The sequence below is a fragment of the Crocodylus porosus genome, unplaced genomic scaffold, assembly GCF_001723895.1.
Source record: "Crocodylus porosus isolate Cpor-Errol unplaced genomic scaffold, CroPor_comp1, whole genome shotgun sequence".
Lineage (NCBI taxonomy): Eukaryota > Metazoa > Chordata > Crocodylia > Crocodylidae > Crocodylus > Crocodylus porosus.
In genome coordinates, this window is record NW_017728947.1 from 108,901,244 (window position 1) to 108,925,155 (window position 23,912).

Consider the following 23,912-nt stretch of genomic DNA (forward strand, 5'->3'; position numbering starts at 1 on the left):
TCTCCATTGGGTTGTGGCCTTTTAGGGCCTCTCTGACAAGCCTCCTTAGCTTGTCAAAGTCAGCTTTCCTGAAGTCGAGGACTTCTGTACAACTGTCTGACTTGCCAGCTTTATGGCAGACGGTGAAGGTGATCAGTTCATGATCACTGTCACCCAGCTTCCCTTTGATTGTTAGGTTGCCAATTAGGTCATCCCCGGGTGCCAGTACGAGGTCGAGCAGTGCTTTACCTCTTGTCGGCCTGTAGACTTCCTGTGTCGGATAGAGGTTGTCCACACATGAGAGAAAGCTTTGCGACTGCTTGGATTTGGCCGAGCACTCCTCCCACAAGATATCTGGGTAGTTAAAGTCTCCTATGACAACCATACACTGGGATTGTGCAGCCTCAGCCAATTCCCTGGTGAACTCCTGGTCGAGGTCCTGACTCTGGGTGGGAGGTCTGTAGTAGACCCCCACCATAATATCCCCTGCGCCATGTTCCCCACAGATTTTAACCCAGAGTGTCTCAAGTTGTCCACAATGGGTGCCAGTGTCAGCTTGCAGGGGTGCGTAGCTTTCCTTGACATGGAGAGCTACACCTCCGCCCCTTTTGTCCACTCGATCCCTTCTGTACAGGGTATAGCCATCTATACCCATGGTCCAGTCATGGGTGGAGTCCCACCGGGTCTCCGTTATCCCAATGACATCATAGTTATTTGCATTTAGGGGGAGAACAAGTTCCTCCTGTTTATTCCCCAGGCTCCTGGCATTTGTGTATAGATGCGCAAGTGTCCCCTTAGAAACTCTTGCCTTGCCTACATTTGTTCCAGGGCTGGGGCTGGGGGGGATCCCTTATGTGCCTTGGCCTGCTGGCTTTGCAAGGGCCACTTGGTGGGTCAGCAGTGGTCCCCGCATCCCCCGGCAGGCTTAGTTTAAAGCCTGGTGGTGCAGGTCAGCCAGTCTAGCTGAGAAGAGCCTCCTCCCAAACGGAGGCACCTCTAGTTGATATATTAATTCCATTCTGGAATACAAGTGCTTTATCCCAAGCAAGTTTTATTAAAGCACTTTTCTTCCTAAATAAGAGCATCCACAGTTGGAATGAATCGGGATTATTTAATCTGCCTTACTTTCACACCCTATTTTATTCAAGTTTAATTTTCATGTGTAGGCAAGCCTTTATGGCTTCTCTGCACAGGACAGTCTTTAACAGTTATTATAATGGCAGTACCCCCTTCCCTGTATTAATGCCCTTATTCTAGAAAAGCCCTTTTTGATTTACCCAGGAGGAGACAAAACAGGACTGGAAGATGGTTCCAGGTTTATCAAGGCCAATTGTCTGGAATTTCAGGCAAGCACATCACAGATTAGTCCCATATAAACTGATCAAGCTCCATCTTAAATGTAGTTAGGGTGTCTCGCTGCCATTACTGTAGTGGGTAGTTGTTCTGGTGTCTCATTGTTCTGTGAGTTAGACACCTTTTTTTTTTTCCTAATATCCAGCTAAACATATTCCAGGCCAGTCTATGCTAAGGTTTTCTTTTAAGTTAAATGCACTGGTGTGAATTTTTTTAGACAGGACTCCTATCTCCTCTCAGCCTTTAGCTCAGTTAAACAAGTCAGGTTCTTGCAGTTTTCACTGAAACGAGCTCTCCTTTCCCTACTTGTTCTAGTGCCCTTCTCTGCTCCCCTTCCACATTGTCCCCACAATTGTTGAACAGGGCTGATGGGAATTTGACTGTTTCAGATGAGTTCTCATCAATGCCTAGTGTAGTACTTCTCCATTGCTACTGAAAGTTTATCTGTAGCATGCTTTTTTTTCTTGCACTGCGTACAAAACATCATGAACTAAACTGCGAGCAGGCCCTTTTATACAGAAAGGGAAAAAAGTATCTACATTGGAATGATACCTGTTTAACTTCCTCTATTTCACATTCAGACCTTTGCATTTATAAGCATGAGTATAAGGCCCCTCTACATATTAAATTTATGCAGTGATTAACATGTCCTCTGAAAACAAACCCTAACAGTGAGACTGATTCTAACCACTAGGGACTCATTTTTTTAAAAAAAGGAACTTAGATCCTGGATATTGCACTCATACTTTGCCAGATAGTAATGGGCATAAACTGTGCTGACCTGAGTAAATGTTGGATCTCTTTCCAAGGCACCTAAATTTTCCCCTAAGGATTATGGTAGTGACATGTGTTACTCATCAGGACAGTGTTCAGAGATGATGTTTGTAGTGCAGCCCATACTTTGCCCATGAAATACTTGAAAACACCAGTGTTCAAAAAGAAAAATGTATGACTGAGTTTTATCTAACTGTAACAAGGGGCTCTTAATGTATTTTTTCTAATGGTAAAACAAGGCTGTCAGGCTCTCCATAATTATATTTTAATTACTCTGACATCATCTGAATCTGACTTTAGGAAATAAATAGAGTGAGATTTAACTTGAATGGAATGTAGAGTGGTTACTATTCCAACTAAATCTGAAAGAATTTCAAATTCATGTCAGGTTTTTTTTATTGGTAGTTATGATAGATATTTTCAAAGATGCTTAGGGATGGTAATGCAGTATACACTCATGCTAAGGCCAGAAAATGTTATATGAGCAGATTCGGTCTGTATAATTAAATACCTTTATTTATATATTATTTATTCACCACAGGTCATATCATTCTCTTCAAATCTGTATTCTGCTAAAATATAAAATATCTTATGCATGTGGCTTGGCAATATAGAAAAATGTCTTAGTCAGGAGGTACTAATTATATGCAAGATTTATTACAGGTACTTTATTTATTTAATCCACATGTTTGCATTTTAAACACTTTGGGAAAGGGTATATTAAATAGGCGACATCAAGGAAGATTTATAGGAATAATGTAGTCAGTAGAAAGCATGCATATTGAAACATGGGACAAAGAAATCTGTACATTTGCTGTCAGAATGAATTATGACCACGGATACATATATCCCAATAGAATGAATTGCTTAGCAACTTGCGAGTAATCCAGAGACATTTCAAGATGATATGGCCTTCATATGAGTTATTAAATGTAATATTACATGTATATGGTATTTAATGAGTCAAGCTTTTAGCTTTTATACAACTTGTTTGTCACCCAAATATGCAAATTGCTTGTCTCAGCTCTAACATATGCATTATTCAAGTAAATTACTCGTCGTCAGGGGTTCACAGTCTTTTCTTCTTAGAGAAAGACTGTTTGCTGTCCTGTGCAACTACAGGCTGTGATTTCTTTTTCAAAGTAAAGTACACAAACATAGATGGAGGAGAAAGCAAGAAAAGAAAAATTAACATTGGGAGAGGCAGGGGGATATTTCTTCCTTCTTCCTGTTCATCCTTCAAAAATAACCTATTCTTCCCTCCGTAGGAAAATACACAACGGTTTTATACATGAGTTGGAAGAAAATATTTGGTAGAATGTCTCTTTCTCTTCTGGAAAACTTCAGGAGATGAATTCCAGTAAAAAAGAGTTTAAACTGAGTCTTTTTTATTTATTCATTTACCCCTGCACTACACAATCCAAGCTGCTAACTAAATGTCCAGTTCATCAACTCCATATTTCCATGAGGAATTTTTACTCGCAGAAGGTCTATGTGTATATCCACATGCATAACACTTGTATTGATATTAAAGAATACCCCTAGAAGCTGTTGTGCTGCAACTTTGTAGCAAGTCTGTTCCAAGTTTAACTCTGCTTCACTCAGGGTCAAATTTTACATCGCTTGTGTTTGCTGCAGGCCCGTGCAGGCGCCCTATTTATTTAATATGAGTTGTATATCCCTGTCTGAAAGTCTCAGAGCTTACAATAAATAAATTAGCCACGGGCATCATTCACCAAGCCAAGCAACACCCCAAACCCCAAGAACTCCAACTCCAATCCCTGGCCATCGCCTCCCTGTCCAGCCCCGCTCCCATTAATCCCAACCACGCTTTGCAGCCGCCACTCTCAGAAGCCACCCAAAGCAGCAGTTCTTCCTCTTTGAAAGCAGTTAAGTTTTGCATTTGTCCATATCTTGTGTTATTATATGGCCAGGTAAAATTTATTTCACAAGTGAATTTTGCACCCTTGTGGTGCATCTGATAGAATAAATGATATGCTTCAGTGGAAGATGGCTTGATGGTGACAGCTGCATATAGAGATGGATGCAAGAGGAGCAAAACCACAAGTATGTTTCCAGGGAATTTAGAATTATTCTTTTAACTTCCTGCTTCCAGCACAAGAGGCTGGAAATATGTAATTACTTAAATTAGGTTTTAATCTGCAACTCCTGTACCTCTACAAATTTAGTGTTGATGGATTTAGAATTGTGTTTACTAACTGCAAAACGGTAAAAGGAAAGTGTACATATTTGCTATGGCACATGGTCACCTACATTCGAGCAAGTTGTATTAAAACTGGAGCAGGGACAAGGGGTTACTAGGTCCCCACATCTTAAAAATAAAAAGGCACAAAAAAGGACAGCAAGGATGATCAGGGGATCTAGAGGGATTTGCATATGAGGAGAGACTAAATATGCTAGGATTTTTCAGCTTGGGAAAGAGACACTTGAGGGAGAACTTGATAGAGGTCTACAAAAAAGTGCAGAGAAAGTAAACAGGAATTTATTATTTACTGTTTCTCACAATACTTGGGACTAGAGGACATAACATGAAACTAAGGTTGAAAACTAAGCAGAGGAAATTCTTTCTTACACAGCAGATGATTAACTTGTGATGTTATGGAGACTAATTAGCATTCAAAAAGGGATTGATTGGACAGATTCTTGGAGGGAAGGCCTGTCAGTAGATATTGGGCATGGTAGACAGGGCTGCAGCATCCAAATCAGAACTTCCTAAACGTCAAGCTGTGATAGAAGAGGGACAAGAAGTGTGTGATTTTGGACATACCCTGTTCACCCTTCCCCCTTGTAGCATCTACCCTTTGCTACTCTTTGGGTGCCTATAGATGTGCTCTGATGCGTTTTAATTAGAACATGTTGGAGCAGACTTGATTAGCCATCATGTGTATTAAGAGTCCCACATGGGGACACTAACTCAAACAAGTCAAATGAGCTTTAGTTAAAGCCCCCCACGGCCATTTTGGAATGCAGGATACTTAGTACGTGTGACAATGAGCCATTTTAATCAGAGTGGGTCTCTAGGATCTACTTTAATTAACATGCTCTTCCCGACCCCCATGCATTTCTGTAGGCACCCTTTGACACCAGATTAGGGTTGTCTGACTGGCGGCCTGTAGATGTCATGCAGCCCATGAGGGGTTAAATTGCTGCCACTTGCTCCCATTGATTCAGCTGCAGCAAAATCCGGAGCCCGCAAACTGCTCACCCTCGTCTGGCTTTTGCTGCCTGCCCCTGCCCAGTACAGGGGACAGCGCAGTGTGGCACAGCCAGGGGAGCTGAAGGTGAGCCTGGGCACATAGTACAGCTGTGTGGTAAAGAGGGGCCTCCACATGGAGTGTGGCCTGGCAGGACTGTTGCTCACCCTGATGTGGCCCCTGCCAATGCATCCTGTGAAGCATTTGGCCCCTGGCCACTTAGAAGTTGGACCGCTCTGGGCTAAATGGACCAGTGGTCTGACCCATAAAGGGCATTTTTTTAATGTATGTTATGTGTGCGTACTAGGTGATCAGCAAATGGGGAGTTCGTTTCATGAGATGAGACTCAAAAAGCTTTGGTTTAGACTAGCAAACTAAAGGCTGAGAGAGGATCTGATCTTTTCAAATACATAGAGGCAAAGGCCAAGGAGAGTAAATAATTATTTTAGATAAAAGCCACTGTTGCCATAGGAACTGGCAATGAATAAATTTAGGTTAGTAGTTAGAAGAAGGTACCTGAACATAAAAGCAATCAGGTTCTGCAGCAGCCTTCAGATGGAAGATATAGGGGCAGTAGCATACCTGTTTTTAAGATAGAGCTTGATTAAGTTAATGAATGGGGTTATTTGATATGGCACCTGCAGTTGCAAAGGACTCCACTGTGGCCCAAAATGTCCTTTCCAGTCTTACATTCCTATCTACAGCTGTTTCCCAAAATAAAACCTCTGGTGCTTACCTTTGTGATGCTGTATTGTGAAAGCACACCAAACAGTTTTATTTGCCTGTTACTGTCACTAGGATCAAGAAGAGGAGGAGGAAGAGGATGGAATCCCAGCATTCTCTGAACCCATTCTGGAATTTAATAGACAAGCTGAAGTTGTATCTCCAAAGTATAATGGTCCTCCATTTCCACCAATGGCACCCGCTCCTGTTCCTCAACATGCGGCAGATATTCTGGATGAAATCATTGAAAGGAGGGAAACCATTGAAAACCAGTTAATTAGCTGGTGAGTGTCCACTGGAGGTAGTGAAACAGTAGGAGTAAATGTATTAAGAAGAAATAATGTGTTGTGTAAATGTAGGTGTCATGATGGCTGCTAAATAAGAATTGTTTTTGTCAGGGTGGAACAAGAGGTCATGGCACAGATTATCAATGGGATGTACCCAGTTCAGAAGGAAGTGGTGCCCAGTGTAAGTGCATCAGAGAGTGAAGACAGTGAGGATGTAACCTCTGACATCAGTAAGTAAGAACAGTAGTTATTCTCAGTTGTTTTCCACCTTCAAAGCAGATGGGACGAAAGTATATTCTAGCTCCAGTTCAAGTTGAAAGATGTTTCAACAGGTTGCTTAGTTGGTTAAGCCTAAATGGCGCACTCACTCTTTGGGTTATGTGGAAGTGGAGCAATGGGTTGTCAGGCCACTAAAAAATAAATTGTCACATGCCCTTAAAATAAAAGGCCACAAATTAGCCAGTCTGGCAAGCCAAATTGTGGTCATCCTCCTTCCAGGCAAATCAGCTTAGCAGGAGCACAGCATGCTGCAAACTCTACCAGCTTTTGACTATCTTTCCTGTTAAGAAGAGACATTTCAAATGGCTGCCTTCTTATCAAACAAGAGAGGCAGGCACAGGCATCGCAGATCTGATCTCAGTCCTTCCCCCAGTTCCTTCTGTTGCCACAGATAAGTCTTCTGTCTTAGTGTTTCTCTCTCTCTCTGTGAGGGATTTTTGGAATGTCTGGCAGTTCTTGAAGGATGCAGATTGCTCCTTCTCTTCTATACGCATTTATTGCTGTTGCATAAAATTTTGTATTAATTTTGTTTATTATTTGTCTTTAGTTGAAGCAGCAGGTGGGGGAGGATTTCAGCTCTTTGTCAGTGCTGGTGTGCCGGTGGACTTGGAAATGATCAATCGTTTAGTGAGCGAAGCTCTCATGGAGACTGTTGCCATCATGCTGGGTGATAGGGACCACTCCGTGAGCCTTCCTGCTACAAACGTTCTCCCAAGCATGACAGTTTTGCCAGTAAGAGTCCATTTTATTTCAGCTTTTATGTTATAATTACAATGACTGGGAGTAATTGTAACCAGAGTGTTCCAATGCAAAGACGTTTGAAACCCATTAAGAAACAGAACAAACCCGGTTGGAGCTTCTCGCATAGGTCTTGGTATATGACTGCAAGCAACAGGGTTTAAACCAGTTGCACTGTCAAAACTTGAATTCTTTTGCAATTTGTTCAGATTGCTACTTTAAACTTTTAAAATCCTGGATATGCTGTTGACATCTGAAGAAAGAATGGCAATATTGTATTTCACAGGGTTAAATGTTTATATTATTTCCATTGCCAGGCTGCAAGAGCGATAAACAGATGCTTCAGTGCAAGGAGGTGTGTGTTGTGTGTGTACTTACCAAAAGGGTTTTTTCTTAAGTATTTGCCAATATAAAAATCCATTGTATATCTTCACAATTGAGCATCTGATTCAGAAGCTGACTAGAAAGCTACAGGAATTTAGATCTATTTACATTTTTAAATGTTCATTAGAAGATTCAATGCTGTACTCTAGATTTCATGATGTTATCGTTGTTAGGGAGGGGCTGGAAGGGACCTTACAGATCATCGCGTCCAGCCCTCCTACATGTGATCCCAGTAAGATGGGCATCAAGTTGTTTTTTGAAGATCGCCAGGGTGGGTGACTATACCACTTCAGGGGGAAGCCTGTTCCAAACCCTTAGCACTTGGCTTGTAAAGAAGTTTTTCCTTATATCTAGCCTGAAGCGATCTTCAATCAGCTAGACATAAGGAAAACTTCTTTGTTTCCGTAGACACAGATGTAACAAATTGTATCCTTTTCAAAGGATGCCACTGTAAACTTTTAGGATGCTGCTGTTACTTTTGTGTCATTCTATAAGGAAAGAAGTGTAGCAGAACTGCTCCAACTTTAACCTTGCTTCATCCAAGGTCAAAGTTAGAGTGATTTAACTCACTGGGATCATCCAGTTAGCGTGACAGATGCTGTGTTATCCTTAACAGTAGCTCCCCTTACCCCTTTTAAATCAGTCAAGAGTTCCCAACTTTCATTGGAGACAGGCCGAGCAAGATTTAAAAATAAGACTGTGTGACAAGAAGGGAACTCCTGAAACACTGAGTCATCCCCTGCTCTGCTCCCTTTCATAAACTTATTGAGCTCTACCTTAAAGCTAGGTGGAAAGTAAGGTAGAGTGACACCTTGGAGACTAACTGGTTTAGAAAAGAAAATACTTTTGTAGGCAGACCTACTTTGTCAGATCTGCCCTGTCTTCTGCCTGACTTCAGACTAACACAGATAACCATCTCAGTCTTAAAGCTGGTGATGTTTTTTTGCTCCTAGTGCTTCTAGTGAAAGGTCTTACCAGAATGTCATTCCCCTGATGCACAAGCCACCTTCTCATTTAATGACTGTTTTATACATATTTGTTTGGTGTCAGAAGTGTCATTTAGCTTAAATAGTTCTTTTTCCTTTCTGTTATCTAACTCCTTTCCTTTCCTCCCTCCCTGGGTGTTTGTAGGTGGCAGACCTAGCACCACAGCCTTTGTTTTACTAGGCTATACAAGTTAGAGATAGGCAAGGAATTCTGAGTGATGTCCTCTAGTCTAGTGGACCAGTTGCATGGTTGGGAAAGACTTAGACAAACTTTTTGAATGCAGTGCATTCTTCCTCACATCTAACGATAAAGCAGGCACAGCAGAGATTAAAAGCAGCCTGCAGAACTGCAGCATTGGAGAGGAGAGGAAGTTCCATGGGTTGCAGATGAGCAACTCATGGAAAAAAAGAGCCTGATTAGTGGAAGATCAAGGCCTTTCAAAAGGGAAGAGGGTTGTTATCACCTGTAGGTTGAAAGAAGATTATCAGGAATCAGGTAGATTATAGTATGTCGTGTAGTCAATATTGGTGTTCAGTCTTTGGTTATTAGTGTCTAGCTAACTTATGGATTTTTGTAAGGTTGGCAAGCCAGTCAATTCACTGGTCAAATATTGTCAATTGACTGTATATTTTTGACCAGTCAAAGCTTATAGCAATTTTACCAAAAAAACCCCCAACCCTCCATTTATTTTAGTTTTCTTGACAGAAATATGATTTTTTAAATTGTTTTTTGACGCACTGGAAAATGGATGAATTTTTCTATATATTATTTGGACCTATTGGCAATTTTTTACAATTCTTGACTAACATTTGACCAGTCAGTTGATCAAACTTTGTTTGATTGGTCAAATACCCAACCCAGTTTTTTGTTCCCAGGCTTGTTTTTTGAAGGTAGGTTGTAAATTTTCCTTGAGCACAAGAATAGTGAGGTGAGAAAGGAAATGGCTGTTCTGTGAAAAACATTTGTGGGTCTCTCCCCTTGATTTTCTTTTTCCCTGTGATTATTCATTCCGGCATATAATTTTAGACTAGTTTCACCCATGTAGTTTCCATGATGGCATTTGGTGCACTGGATGAGAGAGATGCCACATTTTGGGAAAGGCATGTGTAGGGTAGGCTCCACGGATTCTGAAGGATTAATTGTGGGGCGTGTTGATTGTTATAGCAGCAGAGATGCGTTGACAAGTTTTTATGCCTATTGTTAAGGAAAGGCCATGTCCCATTTGATGTCTTAAACAAAGCTGTGTCCCATTTGATGTCTGTGGGAAGTTTGCTTCTGTTGATGAGTTGGGCAAGATTAGGGTGGTGTTTGAAAGCCAGGAGCCAGGGGAGGTTGCAGGGAGGTTCAGAATATTTTTCTCCAGGTCTGATCTTTATTGAGTATAGGCTGTAATTGTTTGATAATTCTTCTTATTGGCTCCAGTGTGGGGTAGCAGGTGACCACTAGGGGTATGCAGTTGCAGAAGGGTTTCTTTTTGTATTGTAGCAGATAAGTACAAGGGTATTTAGGCAGCTCTTTCAAAGATACAATCTGTTTTTCTTTTGGAGTGTCCTGGTTATATAAAGGCAGATTTCAGGTTGGCTAGACAGATGTCACGAGTATTCTTCTCACAGTATATGCAGTGGTATCTGAGGACCTGACTGTAGATTATTTGGCCTTTCAGACCTGTTTTTAATCTTCATCATGCCTGTGTTTTCCTCAGACCTGAAGAATAATGCATTGCATTCAAAACCTGCTTTGAGCAGGGGGTTGGACTAGATGACCTCCTGACGTATCTTCCAACCCTCATTTTCTGTGATTCTACATTTATCCCAACCATGCAGTTGGTTCAATAATAGCTGTCACCCACAAAACCCCTTGCCTCTTGCATATGCCCGAGAACATTGTGGCTGTACACTCCAACACTATATAAATGGAGTTTTTCTTAGTCTCATTTTGTGATGGTCTCCAATCCCCTGATTGTCCTAAGAGCCCTTCTCTGCAGCTGCTTTAGCTGGAGTTCTTCTTTCTTGAACATAGCAGACCACAATTCTCTATGGTATTCCAGATGAGCTCTCAGCAGTGCCTTTTTACAATGGCAGTAATGCTTTCTGTCACTCATGATGATATCAGTACTTTGGAGATACCAATACCTTGCCTGATATCTTATAATCACATTTGCTTTTTTTCCTTAGCTGTTTCACATTAGTTGCTCTTATAGTCAGCTTGTGATTATCTAGTTATACCTAAACCTTTCTCTTCCTAGAGATTTCAAATAGGAATCCTTAGTGTCAAGAGTATATACTGACCTGTTGTGGTCCTTGAATTCTTGGCAACAAAAGAATTGCTTTATTATTTTTCCACAGTAGAGACATGAGTGAAAGCTAAGAGCTGGCATTTTCTGATGGGGGACTTAAGTCTAATGGGGGGGTGCCTTGAGTCTGAAAAGGTTGAAGGACCACAGTCCTAGACTCCCTTTGGTAGCAGCAGTTCTGAATAAATTTAGAAGAGATGAAAATTTCATGGAGAAAACGCTTTGCTGGAAGTTACAAATCTATTTATTTCTTTGTTGGTGGCAGTGGCTAATCCCATTAGGGTGCTGATTTTGGAACTTCTGGTCACCTAGAATGAAGGCTTCACGTTATGTCCTAGTCCCGGTTTTCTCACTTCTGGCAACTTCAGAGGCTACCCAAGTTGTTATTTTCAGATAAAGATTCTCAAATGACTCTGGTTGGAAGAAGTCAGGGAGTCACGTTTAAATGGTAAGATAACTGTGTTATAGGCTTTCTAGTTACCTTGTTTCTTCTTTTATATTTTCAGGAATGTGAAATATCTACTCCATTAGCCACACCATGTGATACACCACCTCTTGAAAAAGAACCATCACCAGTAAAAACCCCCGATTCTTCCCCTTGTGTTACAGAAATTGGTGGAGATGTTCTTGTTCACCAACAAATGAAAGAATCAGGTAGTAAAAAATAATCACTAAACTTGAGTTGAAGCAAGCATATGTTAATCTGTTACTTTTTGTTTTCTTCTCCAAAGGCACTGTCTCTGAGGCTAAACACTCTTGGGCCTGTGTTTTCATTTAGAGAGTGGTTTGGAGCTTGCATAGTTTAAAAGCTTTAAGCAAATTTCCTTTACAAACAATCCCGTTTTATCTCCCTTCTGACATCAGGTGTTCCTTTATCAGAGATTATTTATATCTCTCTGATGTATCACTTTTCTAGCTCAAAAAATTGCTGCTTCATCTGTTCCTGAAAAGTGTCTTGGCTTTCAGAAGCCTGAGCATCCACAAATCCTACCAAAGTTAACAGGAACCACAGGTGCACCTACAAGTGTTTAACTAGTTATTTACATTAATCCAGTACAGTCTTCACAGATTTTTAAAACCTTTTCAGGCAAAATACGGAACACCTTGTGAAAAGAGAAAAAGCTTGATCTTGTCTGAATGTTATTTGCTGCTTTCCAGTCCAGTCTGAACTCTGTGATTGGTTTCATGTGTGTAGGTTTTGAGATTCCAGGTGCCACAAGTCCTGTTGGCACACCTGCTCCTACCCCTGTGGATACACCACCTAAGATAATGACACCAACCCCTCCAGCATCAGAACCTGGCTTTGATGCAACAAAGATGGAAAGTCCAAAGTCTCAAAACCCATGGGGAGATGCAGAGCTCCCTCTAGAAGAGGAGAAGCCTAGTTCTTTAAATGAGGAGACTTTCCACCCAAAGCCTATGTGAGTTCTAACAATCCACATCTTTTTCCAATTTCTTTTATTTAGCTGCAGCAGTATGCAACTGTGAAGAAACACAGGATGTTTATATTGCGAAGCACAGAGATAAACAATTAAATAAATAGTATCATGGACTGGTTTATAGAATAAAGTAAGACTTGAAATCTGGGGGTGGGTTAAGATTTGATTAACACTTGTTTATACTCCTGTTTGACAGGGTATTTAGTACGTTGTTTTTAGCCATAGCTGCTGGTAACAGATGTGACTGTGGTGAATGAAGTGCCTTTCTGTTGTTAACATTTTACAAAATAGGCCACTACTTTATGGCTGCCTCTATTAAAGTGACCCATTTGTGACAAATGGATTGCAGCTCGCTGTTAAGGATACTTTAACATTTTTTCTCTCTCTCACCAATTCATGAAACAGGGGCTCTTTTTTTGATAAATGCCTTGTACTGTATGGTTTGTTGTGCTGGGTTTGGGGTACGGTTTGTTTAAGCAGTTTTGTTTGGTGTATTTTGGTGCATTCAGAATACATTTTCTTGAATTTCAGTGTGATGTCAGTGGCTAAAGATGAAGAACCAGACACCTTGGTTTTACCAGCTTCTCCTGAGCCAGTTAGACCCCTTGCATCAGTTCCTTGTGAACCAAAGAGTCCCTCTCCTGGGCATACACTTAGCTCTGGCCCATCCACTCAGGAAAGCAGTATAACTGCCACAGAAACGGAAACAGAAACTGGAGACAGGTTCATCTCGGAGGGCGAGGTCCTGTTTAGCTATGGTCAAATGATAGCTGCAAGAGGTAAAACTGAATTTCCAGGGATCTTTGTATTCAGGGTTTGGTTTGAATAAGTGTCTGTTGTTTGCTCTGAGTGAAAGTTACTCTGTTGGTATAACAGAAGTATGTTTTACTACTTGGGAAGTCCAAAGCAGTGGTACTAAACCTTCTGGTCCCATGGGCCAGATGAGTAGTGTGGGGTTGGTCCATGGGCTGGATCCGTTTGGCAAGGTCAGACCTTTGGGCTGGATCCTGTGTGGGGTCAAGTCCATGGCGCAATCCCACATGCCAGTGCATGGGGCTGTCATCCTGCCAGCAGGACTCCCCAAGAGTTCAAAAATTTGGCATGGTGGCAGCTCTTATTGTTGTGGCTTTCAGATCAACCTTGCATGCCAGTCCTATGCTGGATGCCAGCTTTCAAAGCCATGGCAATTAGCCTGCTCCTGCTTCTCCACTGCCAAATTTCCAGATGTATGGGGAGCCCCACATGCCAAATAACATGGCACCGGGGACAGATTTGGCTCCCCGGCCAGGTTGCACACCTCTGGCCTGCAGAGAGAGAGTATATCTGTAGACCTGTACTAACTGTTTGTGGTTTGGGGGACATGTAAGAAATCTCACCATTTTTCCTTTTTCTATGAATGAAAGTTGGGTGTTTCTTAATGAAAGAAAATGATATAGAATAACTGAGGGTTTGTGACAAGAGAGCTTCTTTAAATGATTCTCGTGTGCACAAGAACAATGAATAAATTGTAGTGAAAACTTTTTTTAAAATGTCATAAAGCATCAGAATTATTTCTTATGGGATGGAAAAATGTACACTAATGAGGCACATGTGATAAAAATTTTTACCTTTGTTAGAGCATTGTATTGCAATTTAGAAAAATGTATGATTAACTTGCTGTTGTAGAGGCATGTTTTCTAATATTTGTAGCATGTGTGGGCATGTGTTTATTTTCAGCCTTAGCAGAAGGACTGTCTCTTCCAAACCTGAGTGAAAGTTTATGCAGTACCCTACATGATGCCCATGAAATGGTAAGGAAATAAACTAGGAGGAGATTGACTTTAGCGTAATACCTTAGCTGGATTGTCTTGTCAGATAAGATGCTCTCTAGTCTGTTTATATACTTTTGTTTAGACACGATAAGTACAAGCAAAAGGACTAATAAGAAATATTGAAGAAACAGTATGTTTTCAGTGAAAAATTCCCAGCTTGTCCAAATGGATTTGTAAAACAATTATAAATTTCAGAACCCATTATAGTAAATGATCGTTCTTTATAAACATTCCTGTCTTCCTGCCAGCTTTCTTGAGAGATTAATAGTTGAGTTAAAATCCAAATTATTCACACATTCCATCTAATATGTAGCATGGTTTATTATTTCGACATACTTTTGATATTAGAGGTGAAATACAATATTACTTACTTATTCAGATTTCATTCTTACATTCTATAGTAAGTAAAATGGCAAAACGTTATTATGCCCTTCAACTAAGAATGTGATCCATGTGACCTGATATTTTCCAGAACATGTAGCTTACTGGAATGAGACAAATTTTATATTTGTTCACTTTTGATACCACTGTAATATTTTTTTAGAGTTCTAGAACATAAAGAATGGAAGAGTTTGCTTTTTAGCTTTCCCAAGTACAAGCCATGTCTTTGAATATTTTTCCATATTTCTTCTTAATCAATTTACCCCTCATAATTTGTTAATCTCTCCTTTCAAACTATAATAGTTGAATATAGTTTACAAGTATCTAAGATAGCAGTAATCTCTGCATAGCTGCCCTGTTGTGTGTCTTGCAGATCTAAGTTTGTTTACTCCTGTGCTCCATACTTTGGGAGTTGTTCATATGTGTTACATGTCTTTTGACAAAGATTACTCGTTCAATATATAGATAAATCTAAGAGGTGATTTTTAGTACCAGGTATGGGATCTTTCCCGTCCTGGACCACATGCCCACCAGGTGGGAAAAAATTAAAGCTGTGGCGACAGAGCCCTAATTCTGTTCCAGGTCTTCCTTGTGGAATTAATATATAGATCCATAAGGGAGCAGGAGCATAGCCAGACATTGCTGTTTTTTAGATATTTCTGGGATTTGCAACAAGTGGTGTTCCCCTTGGACGGCAGATATGCAGAGCAGATGCATTTCCTGTTGTGTGGTTGTTCCAGTAAAGATATTTATGCTCTCATAGGTCAAATGTGAGAAATGAGAAACTTCAAGATTGGTTTGTTCTGTTGTTTTGTGCCTCTTTGGGGCTTAAAAAGAAAGCCAGGTGTGAAGGAAATGTGTCCATTAGATCTCAAGGCATGAGCATGCAATGTCAACATTTTAGTGCCTGCTCAGAATTTATTGTAATCCCTGGAAATTGCTTCTTAAATTGAAACTGTTTAGAAAACTGGGAGCATGCAAAGTTGCTTCAACATTGAGGCACCTTTTATCTGTTTATGGATTTCACAGAATCATAGAAAATGAGAGTTGGAAGGGAGTTCAGGAGGTCACAACTAGTCCAACCCCTTGCTCCAAGCAGGGCCAGCCCCAACTAGATCATCCCAGCCAAAGCTTTGTCTGGCTGAGTCTTAAAAACCTCCGAGGAAGGAGATTCTGCAACCTCTCTGGGTAACCTGTTCCAGTGTTTTACTACCCTCCATGTGGGAGGATTCTTCCTAATATCTAACCTGAACATCCCTTGCTGCAACTTGAGACCATTGCTCCTACTTCAGTCATCTGCCACCGCTGAGGACAGTCAAGCTCCATCCTCTTCCAAACTCCTCTTCAGGGAGTTGAAGGCTGCTAATAAATCCCCCCCTCAGTCTTCTCTTCTCCAGACTAAATAAGCCCAGTTTCCTCAGCCATCCCTTATAAATCATGTCCCCCAGCCCCCAAACCATTTTGTTGCCTTCCGCTGGACTCTCTCCAATTTGTCCACATCCTTTCTGTAATGTGGGGCCCAAAACTGAACATAGTACTGCAGATGTGGCCTGACCAATGCTGAATAGAGAGAAATAATCACTTCCCTTGACGTACTGGCAACACATCTACCAATGCAGCCCAGTATTGCCGTTAGCCTTCTTGGCAACGAGGGCACACTGCTGCCTCATATTCAGCTTCTTGTCCGCTGTAACCCCCAGGGCCTTTTCTGCACAGCAGCTGCCCAGCCAGTCACCCCCAGCCTGTACCAGTGCATGGGATTGCTCCATCCTAAGTGCAGGGCTTTGCATTTGTCCTTTATTGAACCTCATGAGATTTCTTTTGGCCCAATCCTCCAATTTGTTGAGGTCACTGAATCCTAGCCCTACCCTCCAGCGTATCTAGTACTCCTCCCAGCATGGTGTCATCTGCAGACCTGCTGAGGGTGTACTCTATGCCATCTTCTAGGCCAGTGATGAAGACATTGAACAAAACTGGCCCCAGGACCAATCCCCGGGGCACTCCACTTGATACCAGCTGCCAACAAGACATCGAGCCATTGATTACTACTCTCTGAGCCCGATGCTCCAGCCAGTTTTCTACCCACCTTACAGTCCATTCATCCAGCCCAGACTTCCTTAGCTTGCCTGCAAGAATGTTGTAAGAGCCCATATCAAAAACCTTGCTAAAATCAAGGTACCACCAGTCTCCCCGCATCCGCAGAGCCAGTCACCTCATCATAGAAGGCAGTCAGGTTGGTCAGGCATGACTTGCCCCTGGTAAATTCATGCTGACTGTTCCTAATCACCTTTTTCTCCTCCAAGTGCTTCGAAACGGATTCCTTGAGGATCTTTTCCATGATTTTTCCGGGGACTGCAGTGAGGCTGACTGGTCTGTAGTTCCCTAGATCCTTCTTTTTTCCCTTTCTTAAATATGAGCACTATGTTTGCCCTTTTCCAATCATCTGGGACCTCTCCTGATCACCAAGAGTTTTCAAAGATGATGGCCAGTGGCTTTGCAATCACATCGGCCAACTCCCTCAGCACCTTCGGGTGCATCCCATCTAGCCGCACAGATTTGTGCTCTGGGAGCTGACCGTGCCTGTGAAGACTGAGCTAAAAAGGGCATTGAGCACTTCAGCCTTTACTGCATCCTCTGTCACCAGGCTGCCTCCCCTATTCAGTAGGGACACACACTTTCCCAGATCCTCCTCTTGCTACCAGCATACTTAAAGAAACCCTTCTTGTTCCCCTTCACATCCCTTGCTAGCTGCAACTCCAGTTGCACTTTGGCCTTCCTGACTTTATCCTGGCATGCCTGAGCAATGCTCTTATATTCCTGCCTAAGTTCTTAAAGAGGAATAGTGATATTTTTAAGATGCTTCAGCTGACCTTGCCTCAAGTAACCCTTTCAACTATCTGGTGTCCTTACCCTTTAATTTCTATGCTAAGTCAGAGTATCAACAATTTCTTTTATACGATTTTTTTCTTTTAAAAGAAATCCTAGAAGTGTCCTTCAATAGCATTGTGTGGTGAGGTCTTAGTAGGATGCTGTTGGCATATAGATTAGCATTGTGTACCCTCAAGCCTAAAATGTTTTATTTATGAAAGCAGTACCAAGTGCATCTTTACAAGCAACCTAGAGCTTGCCACACTCCCTGCATTCCTTATCTGAGGGAGGGAGGGGGAAATTCTTCCTTTTCCCCCCCCACATAGGCAGGGCGCTAGCTGTAAATTTCCATGGGAGTTCTAGAGGGTCAGCTCTGTTTAGTAATTAAGGTGGCTGTAAAATATATATTAATAAACTAGCACACGGGCTCTTTGGAGGGGAAAAAAGGGGGAATCTAATTCTGGCTGGCTGCTGCTCTTCCCAGGGTGGAAGTTTCTCAAAAGGCTGGTTCTCCGTATTAAAAAAATGCTGGATTATTTGTCCTGGCAATGTTATGCAACCGGTTTTTGGGATCTATACATTTTCTACTCAAAATGGAATGTTTTGGGGAAACAATGCATTGCAAATTCTGTTAGTCGCTTTTGCTCTATTCTTACAGATATTAGGAGTTTTGGGGCAGAAACAGTGTCCTCCAGACTTGTGCCAAAGGAAAATAAAGATCTGTTTTCCTGTTGATACCTAGTCACGTTAAAATACTGACAATCAGTTATTTGAGAACCTAACTGTACATTTCTGCATTCATATTGTTCAGCTAAGAACAAACATGTTATCTTTTCAGTATCAGTTATGGTGGGCATTTGGGTTATAATGTGCCTTTGTAGAAGGATAGGACTTGATGGTCTAATACAGTGGTGCTCAACCTGTTGGCTCCATGAACCAAACAAGTAGTATGGGGCTGATCTGTTGACTGGATCCTGTGTGCAGCTGCTGGCCAGATTGGGCTCTGTGGAAGGAGTTCTGGATCTTGCCAATGGTGCCTGGGTTGTACCCTGCATTACCCCACTTCACGCACCCGATCTAGTGCACAGGGGCCTGCTTTCTCCACCTGGCTCCGCAAGTTTGGCAGCTGGGGAGCAGCAATTATCACTAACACTACTCCCCTGCCACCCAATTTTTGGACCCACGGGCAGCTCCGCATGCCAGATGATGCAGCTCTGCATGCCAGGGCTTGAGCACCCCTTGTCTAATAGGTCTTTTTTACCATGAACTGTTGTTATGATCTTTTGTATCAAAAACTCCTTACATGCTGCTTGCGCCCTTTTGTTATGAAAAAGAAGAGACTGGGCTGCTGGTCTATATATATATTCAAATGTTCATAAACATTTTAAAGTGGGTAACTGCAGTAACCTGGAGGTACTTTATAAATATAATCTCCAGTTTAACCGTTGATTTAGGAATAAAGATCTAAAAACTAAAAAGGGGTTTTTTTTAATTTCAGGATTATGATCCTCCCAGTGAAGGACAAGTCATAAGAAGACCCCATAAAGGATATCACAGAGATCCTGTTCTCTCCCTCTTGTCTAGGCTAAATCAGGCACCAGTTACTGCACAAGAAGTGATATACCACTCTGAGGTACCTTTAGTTTCCTTTAGTTGTTGTATAGGAATAAAAGAAAAAAAACGTTAAGTTTCAAAATGGGGTTCTGTGATTTAAAAAAAATAGGTAAAGTAACTAAAGTTTAGTTTACATATGGAAAAACTTCAAGCTTTATCCAGTCTGTTGCTACTGAAAGCCAATTCTGCGAGGGGGAATTTGACTTTTGGTAATTCTATTCCAGACTTTGAAATGCGTACAGTAGATAGAAATGTAAAATCTAAGACCTTGTTCCTGTATATAATAAAGGCAAGTACCTAGCCCTCCACTGTGTGAACATAAAGCATGTTCCCACTGCAGCTGGTCAAACTCTGTTCTGATATTGTGACAGTTTGAGGGGACCTGAGGAATAATTGGTGGCAGAGATTTTGTATGCTTTTCTCAACTTGCATTTCCTTTCATTCTGAACTGAGGCCCAGCAGCAATTTCTATTCTGACTAATGAGTAGCAGAAAGAGCAAAATGATCTATCTGTATTGAATGTTGAGTTAATATGCCCGTTAAACATTATAACTCTAAAAATCTGCAAAAAATTGTTAATTTAAAATAAGTGAATGAACTGTTTGCCTAATACTAAGCGGGGGGGGGGGCGGGAAGGGTATGAGAGAGAGTGAAAACTTGGGAGGACTTTGGTACATAAATTAGGCAACATCTCTATTTAGGTTAGTTTTCTGCTATTTGTGACTTTAGTGGAACGTATCCCATTTGTTCCTTCTGTCTTGTTTAGGCTGAACTGTCCATAGAACAACTTTACCCCTCTCCTTAATCATTCCTCAATCTTTATTTTGTTTGCTTAATGAGCTCTGATGGATGAACTGTGTAAAGAACTTTCCAGTGTCAACTGTGACTCTATCTGTAATTAAAGTGACACTTTCTTGTCAGTATTGCCAGTTACAAATGCATCTCTAATTTGCTTTTGTCTGTCCTCTGGTCACGGTGCTCAGCCTGTTCAAAGCTCTAACAAATCCCTTCACAGACTGTGGCAGTGCTCGCATAAGCATGCCTTCTCATGTAGGAAACCTCATCTAGGAACAAAATATGCATCATGCCACTTCAGAACACCCTCATGCACACAACCAAATACTACTAGTTTGCTTCCTATTGTGCAGGGGCATGTTAACTGTTTTTAACATTCAGCTTGGTTGGAAGACTGCTTGGAGGATGTCTCTGTTCAGGCCATGTTAGAATGTGGCTGAAGATGACCCTTTTATTCTGGTCTGTTGAACAGCACATCTTTGGTATCTTTTAAATGCTCCCAAGGAATCAAGGAATGGGAATTGCAGGAAGTCGCAAACAAGTTCCTTGTGACAAACCCCACTCACCAACCTGCTGGCTTTGAACTATCATGGCGAGAGTGGTCCCTGCTAAGCAGGTTCAGGGCAGGCCAAAGCCCCTGCGCAGCCAACCCTCACCTCTGGGGCCTCAGTACTAACCCATCGTGCACTTGTGGAGGGATGCAAACAATGCCGCACATCACTGAGGAGTGTCCCCTCTACAAACTAAGAGGTGGATTAATAACTTTCAACTCAGTTAATGAGGAGGCTGTTGCTTGGCTTTGTGGATTTGCAGTTGCTAAATAAATAAATAGTGCTCTCAGAGTTATGGGGTTCAGACAGATGGCGGTTGTTTCATGGAGATGTATATAATAGTAGCTGTGTAAAGCTTAGAGAAGGCACTGATTTTTCCATTGGTCCTACCTAACACCTTTCAGTTCTGTACAATGGTAAATGCAGGTCTCATTCTCCCAAGGGGTCACATGTTTGCTTTTCAAAGGCAGCCTTCTTTATTCAACACAAGTAGTATAAATCCATTCTGCAGCACAGTATACCTGAACAATGTAGCATGGTATGAAAGACATCCGTTATGATTCATTAAACATGCTTTTTTGCTGTTTTATGTAGGACTCTGATAACAGCATTGGAGAGCTCAGTGAAGGCCAAAGACCTAGACTGACGAGAGCAGCAGAAAGTATCCTAATGGGGCATTCAGTTTATATAGACCAGCCTGCTGGCCTAGCTACTGAACAGCATCCCCACAGTGTGCCATCCCCAGGACAGTGTGAGAGGACTGCAGGTATAAACCACAATCATCTTTGCTCCATGGTATCTACTTAAGATTTTGAGATTACAGATGTTTCAGATGCTGCTGTAGACAGTTTGAGTGTTCAGTACCCACTCACCAAACATCTAGTTGAATGAAGGAACTCATATTTTTTTTTCTAATCAGTGTTAAAGACTGCTGTCTTCCACATTTTAGAGTGTCTGCAGTATTGTACATGGATGCAACTGCAGCCCAGGTAGACACATGAGATTTGCTTTAAATTACCTAGCACAGATACTGATAACAGTGGAGCTGCAATGACAGATGCCTCAGCTTCCAAATAATTACCTAGACCATTGGGCAGGTGAGAATGTGCTTCCAGTTTTCATATTCCTGTAACCTGAACACTTCTGCTGAGGCTGCCAGAAAAGAGGCAGCTGTTGCTTTTTATGATAGAGAGTTTGTATTGTGGACATCTATCCAGCAGGGAATAAACTGATGCTGCTAACTTGGTTTAACAGCTAGCCGGTTATAAGAGGTTTCAGTCACTACCGACTTGGACCAGATTTGATTTGGTAATCTCTAGGATAAACAGATCCTCAAAGATCTGTAATCTCTCTATAAAAGCCACTCATTTACTTAAATTAGACAAGAATTAGCTTTCACGAGATGATGTTTGTGTCATTAGGGCAAATTAGTCCCACTGTCTTTCTCTAACGGTGGCCAGTACCAGAGAGGTGGTACAAGAAAGTCTGTGATGAACTATGGAGGGAAAAGATGCCGTGGTGGGGAAGGTTTGTGCTTTACTCAGACAGTGGTGAGATCTGGATGCCTGAGGTATTTATACCAGCTTTTTCAATCCTACCTGATGTAAGCTTTCATGTTTCATATAAATATCAAATCCTCTTTTGTATCTGATCTCAGATGCAACAAGGCAGTGGTTCTCAACCTGTCAGCATTTCCATTAAATCTGTTTTCCATGGTTCCATTAGCTTTAAACTGAGCTGTGATTTGGTATCTACAGCCTTAGTCCAAGAGTAATTTTTCAAAATTAATTAGATTTAAAATTTAGTTCTTTGAGATGACTGAGGTCTAAAGTATAGTTACAGCTCATGGACTAATTTTCGTAAAGCTATTCTCTACTCTTACAGGCTGCACAACTATGATGGCTTTTATAGATAGTAGCTATATAAGTAACTTATCCAGAGTTTGGTTCATTCACTCAGTGGAATGACAGAGTTTCATAAAGAAGCTTTTCCAATCTGTTTTTAGTGTGAGAAATAAAGCCCAATTGAGTACCTAATGGCGTGGTACACAATAACAGCTCTGAAGGCATACCATGTTAGAAATGCACAGATTTCTGTTTCACAGACATTTTTCCTTTCTTTCTTTCAACAAGGAAAATTAAAAAGACCTTAACATATATGGGCAGATAAAGAACATTCTCTTCATTCTGGCCTGTTCTGTCATTCAGCCTACAAGGCTTCTTACCCTTTTCAAAAAACATGACATAATTGGGATTCTGTTGGTCCAGTTTGACCCTGGGTTTTTCTTTCCCATTTTTTTTCTCTTAGCAGATACTTGCCATGGTACAATGACCATGGCTGAATTAGTGTTGCAGCCATTTTCAAACCCGGTTCCTCAAATGCCACAAGCCGGTGATGGGAATGTGCATCTATCAGAGGATACTTCTCAGGTAAAGCCTGAATAGCTTTCACACGTTGCTTGTAAATAGTTAGGAAATGTGAACTGAAACTGAATTGTATTCAGATTTTAAGTTAAGTAGTGATAGCTGATGTCAGAGAGGAAAGATGCTGGTTACATCGTCCTGACCACTCTGCAATGGTGTGCCATTCTGGGATACTGAACTAGATATATTCTGAAGAATGATCACTTTACCTGTCCTACCTGACCTCCTCTCTGAGCAACAGCTAGGTTCTGCACCTAGACCTGATATCCTGGATACAGCAAGCAGTTGTTTAGCTGCAGTGTCTGGGCATATTTTTACAAAGCAGGAAACTTTTGAGCAGACAGTCGTACAAGACTGAACAGCAGAGGATTGTTATCTGAGCAGCTTAGCACCAACCCTTGCTCTTGACAGCATTAATGTCTGCCATTCCCGAGTACCTGCTTTCTGTCAAATAATCAGGGTCACAAGAGTATATCTGGCACTGATCTCTGCTAGTCATGCTTCTGTCTAAGGCAACACGGTCACGTCTTTAATGGTGGTAGAGTTTCTGAAAGGTATCATCCTTATTTTCCATCAGGGGAAGAACTGTTTTCATCCTAAGCTATCTAGTTTGAGCAGATTGATGGTTTCCCCATTACAGCATGTGATTATCTGCTTTACCACTTGTCCATGCAAATAGTCTTTTTTGATAGCTCTCATCTCAGCTAAAACAACAGGGAAGATTCAGGCCTTCATGGTGGGCCCCAATACCTGAATTGTTATAAAGGCAAATTTAACCAGGGGATATCAAGGGGTCAAAAAAAATCCTCTGAGCTGCTCCCTTATAGTGTGAAGAACAACTGAACATGTGGTATGTGGTATCACAGACCTGTCTGCCTCACTCGTCTGGACGTGGCCAAAAGGGGCAGAGGAGGGGAAACAGGGGCTAAAGAGTAGATAAATATATACTTTTAAAACTCAGTGCCAGCTGAGTGTTTGTCATGCTCAGTATGTTTTGTACTGGTCTGATCTGTATGGG

The 23,912-nt window shown here is 41.5% G+C and overlaps 1 protein-coding gene across 6 annotated transcripts in view; it reads left to right on the plus strand.

Annotated features, from left to right (window-relative positions):
* Positions 1-23,912, plus strand: part of KIAA0586 (KIAA0586 ortholog) — a 108,904-nt gene that overhangs the window by 44,716 nt on the left and 40,276 nt on the right. For 3 of the 6 annotated variants that reach the window (XM_019550901.1, XM_019550900.1, XM_019550903.1), the window contains 10 exons: positions 6,120-6,328; positions 6,443-6,561; positions 7,158-7,342; positions 11,519-11,666; positions 12,208-12,433; positions 12,983-13,230; positions 14,168-14,241; positions 19,010-19,144; positions 21,066-21,237; positions 22,779-22,900. In XM_019550901.1, the coding sequence (XP_019406446.1) occupies positions 6,120-6,328; positions 6,443-6,561; positions 7,158-7,342; positions 11,519-11,666; positions 12,208-12,433; positions 12,983-13,230; positions 14,168-14,241; positions 19,010-19,144; positions 21,066-21,237; positions 22,779-22,900 (1,638 nt within the window). Of the gene's footprint in view, positions 1-6,119; positions 6,329-6,442; positions 6,562-7,157; positions 7,343-11,518; positions 11,667-12,207; positions 12,434-12,982; positions 13,231-14,167; positions 14,242-19,009; positions 19,145-21,065; positions 21,238-21,390; positions 21,569-22,778; positions 22,901-23,912 lie in introns of those variants that run through there. The other 3 variants (XR_002103841.1, XR_002103840.1, XM_019550902.1) reach the window with 3 other exon arrangements.